At 38.5% G+C, this 11219-nt stretch overlaps 1 protein-coding gene across 1 annotated transcript in view; it reads right to left on the bottom strand.

The window, feature by feature from the left end:
• The window catches only part of Pard3b (par-3 family cell polarity regulator beta), a 951194-nt gene extending 942023 nt beyond the window's left edge, over nucleotides 1-9171 (bottom strand). The window contains exons 1-2 of the mRNA XM_028765737.1: nucleotides 9101-9171; nucleotides 5944-6157 (exon numbers count right to left, since the gene is read on the bottom strand). Coding sequence (XP_028621570.1) covers nucleotides 5944-6157; nucleotides 9101-9171 — 285 coding nt within the window. The remainder of the gene's footprint in view (nucleotides 1-5943; nucleotides 6158-9100) is intronic.
• Nucleotides 9172-11219: the final 2048 nt, after the last annotated feature.

Genomic DNA, 11219 nt, shown 5'->3' with positions numbered 1-11219 from the left:
GAGGGAACTTAGGGTAAGGGAGGAGGTGAGAACTAGGGTGCTATGACTTTTATTTGTTTAACTGGTACCTGTGATATGAGGGAGCATGGAGGTCAACATTGCTTTGATATGTTAATAGGCCCCACAGATAGCTATTTGTCCCTTCAGGCTTTTGGAATTCAGGTAAATTGAATTTTCTTTGTGTGGTTTTGCATGAAAAATAAAATATATGAGTTGTCTAGTAAATTTCCACATCTCAATTCTGAAATATGAAACCAAATAAATTCTCCAATTTTGTCAGAGACTCCAACATAGTCCTTGATAGATTCCAAACCTTGATCATTTCCATACCTAGTAACCCCTTTAATCTTTGACTCTTTCCTTACTGCTCAATACACTCTAAACTAGAACTCTTCGGATCAATCAAATATGGTTTTATTGTCAAGAATTTTGTGTAATAATGATACTCAGTCTTTGAAGTTTTTTCCTTTTTTCCCATTGCAGGATAGTCTAAACAGTTTAAAATAGATAACAGCAAAATATGCACTGTCTGTATCTTATCACACCAGTGCCCTGAAAGCCTACACTGGCTCTCCAGTGACTCCAACTCAAGTTCAAGGTCAGCACAGCGATGTTTGAAGCCTCTTGTTATCTGATTTTCCTCTTATTACTCCTACAATACAACACAGATACTGCTCACTAAGATCAGTCTCCTTACAAATAATCTACCCTAACATCTATACCCACACATCTTAGCTCCCATCTGTTGTCAAGGTTAAATTCAGCTTCCTTCCACTCTTTGATTATTTCCAAACCACTCTGCCTCTGACAATTCATGACTTTCCCTCCATGGCCGAATCAGAAGCCACTTGAATGCTACCCTGCTTATTCCACATGAATGTACAGTGTCACTCCAACTATTAACACATGTCACTCCTTAGCACAGAATATTCTCCTCAGCCTCTACTGGTCTCACCTATATGGGTCACCCTTAAGCATAATAATAAGCTTTCCATATAAATGCTTTTCAGGTCTTAATATAGTTCAAAATTAACCATTTCTACTACATGTTATACTTGTGGAATATGGCATCCTAAAAAGCTTGAGAAGAAAAAGAAAGTCAAGACCATGAGCCATCTAGAATCCACGTGTTAGGGGGATGTCAAAGAAACTGGAGATTTCCAGATTGAAGTACACTGCCTTAGCCTCTTCTTCATGTTATAGAAAACAAATTTCAAAGACTTCTCCATGGCTGTGAAGTGGATGCTGATAATCTTCTAATTTAACATTATGATTGATAGAAAAAAATTTTCCTAGGGACTATTTTCATTTGCAGGGGTTGGGGTGGTGGCATAGGGTTTCAGTTTAAAAAAAGTGTTCTGAATACTAACAGAAAAGAAAGGCATCTTTCACTCTAGGACAAGACTTCATTTAAAGATAAAGAACACCTTACATTACAAAAGGTAAGTGAAATTAGCAAATTTCTGTCTCTAAATCTGTAAAAGGGGACAAAAGTTCAATGGAAATATTCCCTTTCAAACAATCAGAGAATCCAGTGATACATTATCCAGTGATACATTATTATTGGGCAAGAACCTTCCCCAAGAGCAGCTCCTGTGCTTCAGCCTTGCATGATATTCACAGGTCACCTTGTCACTGGGAACTTAGCATTCTTTATATTAGAAACGAAGAAAAGAGAGTGTTGTAACAGCCAACCTTTATCTTGCTACATGTAAGGGAGTTCCTGTGATGTGAGCACACTGTTTCTATCTTTCCTCATGAAAGAATCTAAAACAGACATGGCCAAGAGGTCATGGACTATTCTCTATAGTTGGTTGACTCAACAGTGAATGAGCAAGTGGTGTGGGTTCTGAAGTCAGATGCCATGAGTTGTTATGGTGTCTCTGTTCTATCCCATGGCAATCCTAATACATAACCTCCTTTAGAGTGTTAGAAAAGGAAGTTGAACAAATAAAATGCCAATGGTCCATGGACTGTTCTTTTTTCTGGGAACAAAATAAGACATGTTTGAGCTGAATGGATCTAATTTTAGTAACCAAAAGCTTTACAGACCGAACTTAGAATGAATGAAGTGCCTTTCAATCAAAACATAAAAAAACTATTTTTTGTATTTAAATATCCTCATAAACCAACCCAAATTTCTTTATATTTCAGTTATAGAACAGTGCTAAAGTAAAAGTGTCTATCAACAATTCTATTTATCTATGGGCAATGAATAATCGTGGCCCCCTAAAACTAATTAATGTACATGGGAAATAGAAAATTTAAAAATTTTAAACTTTCTTTGAGTTTTAAATAATGCAGTAATCTGAGCAGAATTAGCCATCATAAAATAGCTTTTTATCTTCCTTATATCTTGTAAAAAATATCTATCCCTTAAACATCTCACAATCAGCTTTCTGGCTCCCATATATGTCAGGCCTTCTTTATCTCATGGGTATGTCCTCTCCAGTCCCCACCTCCAGGTTTGATTAAAATATATAGGAATGAGTATGAGTACACACACATAGACACAAGCACATATGCACATTTGCACATGCACATACAATTTATAAAATGTGAAGAGTCATTAGCTTACTGCTGATTCATTTCTATTTCATTTATGATTTGTATTCAGGTAATCTAGAGGACCTAGTTGGGGGTCATTATCTAACACCTTGAATACTACATTTTCTGGATAATAATTCCTTTGCTAGATGGTAACAACAGAATGAAAATAACCATTATTAGTGTTACTCATATATTTTCAATATTAGGTAATGACATAAAACACTTAAAGTTTGAGAGTTATTATATTTAGTATTTCATATTAATAATTATTGTGACATGGTAAAATGTAAAATAGCCCAAACACTCAATATAGTACAGTCAACTAATGGAGAATAGAAGGATAATAAACAGCATATCCATCTTTGTGAGTCAACTGAAAAGTCACAGAGCTCTTTTTATTTTTTTATTATTTCTTTATTTTTCATGTATATGGGTCTTTTTCTTCATGTGTGTCTGTGCATTACATGGATACAGTACCAGAAGAAGCTGGAAGAGGGTATCAGATTCCCTGGGACTAGAGATACAGATGGTTGTAAGCTGCTATGTTGGTGCTGGGAATTGAACTCATATCCTCTAAAAGAGCAGCCAGTGCTCTTAACCTCTGAGCCATATGCCCATCTCTAAAAAGTCATAGACTTAAAGAAATCATCCAGACTTCATGTTCTCTTTGGTTATGAATGTTATCATGAGCTGCAGAATGAAAACACAGATGGAACTCTAGTACTGGCACCTGTGGATGGCAAGTCAAATACAAAACTAGATATTAGGAACCAATTCTAACCCTACTCTACAGCCTTGAGGCAACATTTAATCTCTTATTATTTAAGTAGCTACAGCCTCAAAAATGAGGACAAGCATTAGTATTTAATTACTCTCACAGAAGTTCGATGTGATAGGCTAAGTTAAACAAACGTCTTCAGATCACAAATTAGCAAACACCAGAGTGGGTGTCAGAATAGAACACTGTTCAAAGCACCCTTGGTACCTTCAATGTCACTAGCTGAATGAAGTCTCTTTGCTACCTCTACCGATGGAAAAAAAAAGTGTCAGGTAAGTATTTATGATAGAATTAATCAGGATGTTCTTAGGAAGGAAATATGGTAGAGTATTTATTTTAATAAAGCTCCCTTGATGACATCAGACTCATTATCCAAGACTTAAGAATGCTGTGCTCTACAGGGAGCTACTGTGAGAACAGCAGGACAGCAAGGCTCCACTCTGCTGGGGGCAAAGCGCTTGGCCCATCAGGCAGAATAGATAAAACACTACATTTTAATTCCAATTTTCTTTTCAAAAGAAAAAAAGTACCTTCCATGACAGTGAAATAAGGCCTGCCATCTCATTTGTACACACAGACTGTTTGGCCTTGGGTCGTATGTCTAGAAAGTAACTACTCCTCAAAGGAGCAACTGTTTCAGACTTAGTACAGAGATTACTAATGGGTCTTTAAAAACATATATATATATCTTAAATATAAAGGTCATAAAAACATAAGCATATAAATTTAAAAATATAGCCCTTGATTGTCAGAAAAAGAATATATTAGCAAGGGTACACACCTATATTAAAGTGGTCTATAAGCCTTTCAATCACCCAACTTATCTGAATGCACAGGAATTTGTCCATTTTAATATAGCTAGTCTTCATAAACAGAGTACTCCCTCCTTGTTCTGAATTGAACACCAACCCCCAATTTTAGGTGCTGAGATCTAATGAGAAAGCAATCTAGAAAGAGGTGGGGGCTTTCATGAGGCTCTAATTAAAGAAGATTCTGCCCTCAGGAATGGGATTAAGGTCTTCATGAAAAAGTTCTTACAGGTTTTAGCTATTTGCACTTCTGCCTTCTGTCATATAAAAACACGAAGTTCCTCTCTTTCACAGGATACAAAGCCACCAGATAGCCAGATACATATATATCTTGGATTTAGACTGCCCAGATTCTCAAACTGTCAGAATTAAATCTTTATGTCTCAACTTGTGTTGTTTTGCAATAGCAGCACCATAGGATTTACTGAGAAACTGCAGTGTAACCATCCATTCTAAAAACATCAAAACACAAAACTCAGGCATTATAAAGACCAAAAGATTGGTCACTCACTGCTTCATTCTCCCTTCTTCCTCTGTCCTTCCCTGCTCCCAAGACAGTAACTCTTCCCAAATGGTCTGCAAAATAGGAAGTACTGGTAGCAATCAGAGAACATGACAAAAGAACATAGAAGCAAAGGGATTTCTCCTCCTTCCCCTGTGCTTCAAGCAGCATCCCCAGCTTCCTATGTTGATTCCACCTTAGTCCACAATAGTTCCAACTCCAGGCATCTAGAAACAACCCCACAGCCATCAGCACTCCAGTACTAAGGATAATACAGCCACTTCCCACTGCTGGTCTTTGGGGGCGGGAGTGAGGGGCTACCTGAGGACTCTGCCTTCCCAAGACTTGCATCATTTGGGTTTGTGTCAACAGTGCCCAGTAATAAATTTCCTTTGTTTGTAAAGCCAACAGTGGCCTCTGCACATTGAGTTAAGAATCAGGAGATGGTGGTTCATTCAATCCTGTTTGTACAATTAAACCAATTCACTTTGGAAAAATTTACAACCTCTCCATACCTGGATTCCCTCAGCTTTATAACAAAGGACCATCCCCACCCCCCCAAATAAAAACAAACAGGAAAACATGTTAAAACCCTAATACTCCCTACCATAGCCCAGAGCAATTATATCAAATGCACTGCAGTAGAAACTAGGCATCATTAAAACAGATAGATAGATAGATAGATAGATAGATAGATAGATAGATAGATAGATAGATAGATAGATAGATAGACAGACAGTGCTGCAGTGGTCCTTATTTATGGTTGATCTGGTAAATATTGCATGAAAATGCTGAAGTATGTGTTGGTGTGTTCTTATGTTTTCTAGAATTCTCCAGATCAATAGGTTTAGAGTAGGAATAGGTATGGTTTCAGGAACAAGTTGTTTTTAGCAGATTCTCTACTGTTCTCCTCCAAGCTTATTCTTACCTTATTTTTTATTTATAAGGAATTACGCACTCAATCCAAGTAACTCACTATGCTTAGTGTCTAAGCACTCAGTTATCAGACTGAGTACTTGCCAGCCCAGTAACTGGACTGCCAAGCTGTGTTACAAAGCTTGAGGATAGGCCTGTGATTAATGACTTCCTAAGGCTCCTGGTAGAAGATCTGACCCTTTAACCACACCAGCATTCCTCTCTCGCTGAGTCTTCTGCTGTTTCTGTCTTTCATTTACATGAGTCTGTCCTCTCCCTACTGCTCTCAGAATTCCTGAATTCAGCTTCTTCAGCACAAAGCACCTGTCTTGAATCTAACTCCTGAAATCTGTTCCCATCCTACAGCTTTTCATGCCCTGAGGACTCACCTCTTCTAAATCCCCATCTTCGATACCCTCAACAACCACACCCCTCCCCGAACAGCTCACCAGTGATGTCACCTCACTGGCAGCAACAGGCCACCGAGTTAAAAAAAAAAAGTCCTTGTGGACCACCATCTCAACAAGGTTAAAGGATTTAGTACAAATACACTGCTGCTTTTCATTACACACATGAAAGCCACAAAACAGCTGCTCTGTAATTCTAATTCAGTGCAAACAGATGTACTAAAATCATTATTAAATAAGTATCTCAGAGGATTCTGAGTGAGGTGGTCTTCAGACCAAACTAGTAAGTGTCACAGATTTGTATTGTTATTTTTAAGAAGCAAATGATACCCATTCAAATATCCAGATCTTTGTTAAATGCTTCTCTACAAATAGAGATCCTGATCCACTGTGGGCAGGATGTAGCTAGTTGTGAAGGCAGTAAAAGCAAAGGGAGGGCCCTTTACAATCCAGACCAGACTCAGGCTATCAAGGGCATTCACAACCACATGCCCTGCCCTGCTGTGGGTGAGAGGCCGAAGAGTCTGGATTTGTCCTACCATTGTGACCTCTGGGAGATCCAAAAATCACAGGAAAAAAATTAAAAGACATTATAACCTACTTTCTTCACTCAAATATGTTTCTCCTCTTTCTTAATAGTCCAGAAAATATTAATACCAAGAGAGAAACATGTTAGATAAATCTTATCTTAGCCTAAGAGGGAATTGAGGTACTTAGCAACATTCCCTTACATCATAGGGGAAAACATTCTTATCCATTTGTGTATACACATAAGCTGACCAACAACAAGGGCTGCCCTTGGCAAGATACAAACATTTATGGAACAAACTTTCTCTCTGGGATATTTATAGAATACTTCGTATTTCATAGTCTTTGGAATCACCTGAGCTAGCAGGAGGCTAACTTGATAATCTCCTAGCCGAGTTGGCTCTGTTGAAACAATTTGCAAATCTCTCAAGATGTCAGAGGTGCCTCAAACTCAAAGGCAATTAGGAAGAGTCCAAACTATAGTCTGCCCTTGCCACTTATTCCTCCGGACCTAAACTGGAAGGGCTCAGAAGCAATCGTCACCACGCTTCTACAAGCCAAATCATGTATGTACACACATAACCTTAAAGTTCTCTACAAACAAACACTACAGCCTAGCATGACATACACTTACAATGTGAAAAGAAGTTTGAAGTAACCAGGAATTGGCAAGGTGGGGCTGAAACTGCAGTAGCCAAATCCAAAATTAGAGCTCAGGCAGTGAGTTTGTAGGATAAAATCAATTGCCTGGCTTCAAAGTCAATCTCCAACTTCTTATCCATGAACCTTGAGCAAAATAATAAACATTTTTGTGCTTTAGCCTTTGCATCTTTAAAACACAAGTAATACTAAAATATCATCACATTTTCATAAAATCCCTATTGGGAGGCCCTAAAAACTCTGAGATATACAGTAAACTCATACAAGTCACCGGGCAGACTGTGCTGTCTCCCATACTGTGCCTCCTTCCTGTTCACCACACTTCTCCCCTGCCTTTCCTTTGCTCCGCCATTTTGCCTTTCTCCTTTGAGGTTTTATAAAATAAATAAATAAAATTCTACATATCCACTCAAGTTCAAATTTTAGTTGTAGGGCAATTAGGAAACATTCATCAACACATAACAAGGACACAGCAAGGCCTTAATGACCGGAATAAAATGTTAAAGGAGGCAGAATGAGAACACATAATTTACTTAAAAACGCAAGGCAACATCTAAAATCCCTTTCAGAAGAATTAAGTGACTTCCTGGAGAGCAAGCACAGAAGTAGATTTCACAGCTCTCCAAGTCAGTGTTCAGGGAACTAATGGGCAGCCTCCTTCTGTTCCTAACCTATTAAGTGAGTGTTTGGGGTCCAAATATTCAATCGTTTGATAAGATGTAATATGACATATCTGTTAGATTGCTTCTCATAGGCTTGGGGACTCTGATCTCTACTCTGCAATCCAAAAGTTAACAAAGGAAAAAAAGCTTTCCAATGGGGAATGAAGTAGTTTGGTGAATTTTAAATTATGGTAGAGATGTCACCTGTTTTCTACAAGATATAAAAATATACTTTCACAAATTATAATTGGGCTTCCAAATTTATACTTCTTTTATTCTCTTGACTTCTCTTTCCAACAATCTGATTTTCTCTGTGTCACACAAATTGCTATATTACAGGGTTGGCAAGGCCACAGCCTCTCTTATAGAAGAACCCTTTTACAAAGACTTAACGACCCTGTCATATTCTCTAATTAATGAGGTCAGGTGTGAACAATACCAATATAGCATATTTTTAATAAAGTAAATGCTCCAAAATGACACTTATAGGTGCACTTTGGACCTTAGGTAAGCATATAAATGGTCTTTCACATGAATGTAGTCGTCTGTATTTTATTTTTGTACTGCATATTTTCCTACACAATTCTTCAGCCTTCCATGTTTCTGGCCACCAACGTAACAGGTGACAGGAAGAGTAAAGTCAGATGATAAGAAAAAGAAAGGGATAATAAAGAAGGCATGGAGGAAATTGGTATCAGAAATACTGGAACTAGAGGTTTGATGGGGACAGGAATGAGGAGGAAGAAAATATTCCTCAAAAAGAAAGCAGAGAGGTGGCAACCATCTGCTGGGCTTCCTGGCATGCCCACTGTGAAAGAGAGAAGAAGAACCACTGATATGAAGGGCAGAGGATGGAACAAAATGCAGAAAAGACTCAGCTCAGGGCTGTGTCCTATCATCTCCTCTCTCCCTGCTAGAGCATCATAAACTTTGTCTTCTATCTTATGTCTTTGATTGTCATATCTTCCTCCATATTTGATTCCCATGTCTTGTTTTTTATCTCCTATCTAGAATATAAGCCTTCCCAAGGAAGGAACAGAATTGATCCTCTGAGTAGTAGGTCAAATACACAAGTAATGTTTTTGTTTTTTTAATGCACACTATTAGAGTATTACTTTTCCAATCAATCTTATCTTTGAATTCACAATGAAGAGAATTGGGTGGGGGGAAGCTAGGAAAATCTTGAAGAACTAAGAATCAAATAATTTAGGTTATTACAGGCAATGAAGAAAGCTGCCTCTCCAACATGGTGTCTACAGGAGCAGATGAGAAGGTTGATGAGCTCTTACATCCGCACAGCTAATCCAAAGCCATAGACTCCAAATTGGCTTGATTCTGACACCCGGTTGGAGAAGAGCATTTCTCACGGGGATTCACTTGCCTTGCCCAACAAGCTCATAGTTCTCCCTGGTCACAGGGGAGACATCAAGCTGATGTGTGCTGCTCTGAAGCCTGAGGGGTGCCTGAGGCCTGTAGCCATGGACTGGCAGGGACCTTTTTGGACCCAAGCTATCTATCTATCTGTGGGGGTTATAAGTGTGAGAAGAACCTGATTTCATCCTAAGCCTCTCTGGCTGACATTGTATGGGGTAATCAACAAGTTAACCATGACTAAAGCTGCTGCACTGATGATGATGATGGCATCACACCTGAAGCCCCAAGGTTCTCCTCAAATGAGATGCTGTTCAAAGACTACCTCCTCTAGTGTTCTTCCTTACCCCGAACGCCCTTGCATCACCTTCCTGTACCTACTTCATGATGACACTTGTGTGCTCTGCTCTGCTATGGAATAAGCATCTGGGAACTTTCTGCCGTAAGGAACATAGGTCACAATCTTGACTTTAATACTTGGAAACATTTATAAGCAGCGACATCTCAGGACAAAGGAAAGACTTTTGCCTACTTCAGGGGAAAGGCCAGACTTCTAAGACACACTCTGAATTTTTATAACCTGCTTAGTTACTGGGATTTTGCACTTTGGAGATGGGAGTGATAAATCAAGCACCCAAATATTACATCATCATCATCATAAACCAGCTTACATCTTTCTCACGAGATAGGAATTACTCATGCTTGTACCTCTCCTGTGACTACATTACCTGGTGTGTTCTCAATTCTGGCAGAAGTCATCTCCTATGAGGTAATTCTAATAGCCCACTCACAGGAAAGTATTATACACAAAGACATATTCACCACACAGAAGCCCAGACACAGCTCTACACAGTACATCAAACCCAGCTACAGGGATAGACTTAAAGATATGTTCCCTTAATAACTGAAAGCTCCTTTTGCCTGGAATTTACATGGTGCTCTGAGAACTCCCCAAGCACAGCATATAAAATTAAGTGAATCTAGCCTACTGAGCAGAGTTTGCAAATTCAAGGTCTTCTCTACACAAGTGTATTAACATCTCTATCCATTTTATTTTCACTGTTTAGTATAAAACATTGGCATAACTTAAAATGCTCAAAGTACTCCAAGTTATAGTTTCTTGGTCTCAACACTATTCAGAACATGGTCACAGGAAGAATTTACTTTAGGATGATTTTGGCTACCCTTGTTCTCTAATATATACCAATAGGACCCCTTCATCCCTCATGAGAAGCAAAAATGACTTTACACACTTCACAGTGTTCTAGAGGGCAAAACCAACACCAAACGGTGGTCACTAACCTAAATAAATCACTCTCCTATCATCATCTAAAAATGAGAATATTTTATAATAGTGGGAAGCAATTTAAATCTCTATTCTACTCCAGAATGTAACACACAGCTGGGTATCGGGCTGCAGCCTGGATCTGGCCTTGTCGGCTGACTACACACATAATCTCTGAACCTCAGTTTTTTACCTATAAAACAATGGTGATCACAGAGGCTTAAAACAGCTAGCAGAGAAGAACATTAGAACTGTCTTCTGTACAGTAAGTGCTGGCTGCGACCACTGTCCCATCTGTAAGCCATTTATGTCTTGGTTTCCTCCTCTGCTACTTAGCAATCATTAACAGTACTAATATACTATGGTAAGAGTCTGCCACATTGGATCAGAAGTACTTGTTAAAGGGAGCTTGAATTTTAAGGATATTTTAATAAGTAATTTATATTTCCCTACTAAAAATAAAAACAGTATATGCATCCAAACCCAAGAAAAGAGATGATTAATAACCTAAATATGTATTTTCCAATATGTACTTCCTATTTTAAAATGATTGTGTCAACATTATGATGGGAAGCCAATGCTCTAACTCAGAAGAAATGAAAACTAGATATTGAAAATGCCACCGAATTCCTGGCACAGAAGTGTCCAACAAACATAGCTATATTTTTTTATTGTTGTCATGATCCATGACCAATGACTACAGCCACAGCCCAAATACACTGTGAGAGAAGCAAGTGGGAACTTACAGGTGA

This window comes from Grammomys surdaster, unplaced genomic scaffold (assembly GCF_004785775.1).
Source record: "Grammomys surdaster isolate TR1022 unplaced genomic scaffold, NIH_TR_1.0 165, whole genome shotgun sequence".
Taxonomy (NCBI): Eukaryota; Metazoa; Chordata; class Mammalia; order Rodentia; family Muridae; genus Grammomys; species Grammomys surdaster.
Note: the sequence above shows the minus strand (reverse complement) of the source record. Positions and strands in the feature narration are given on the sequence as shown.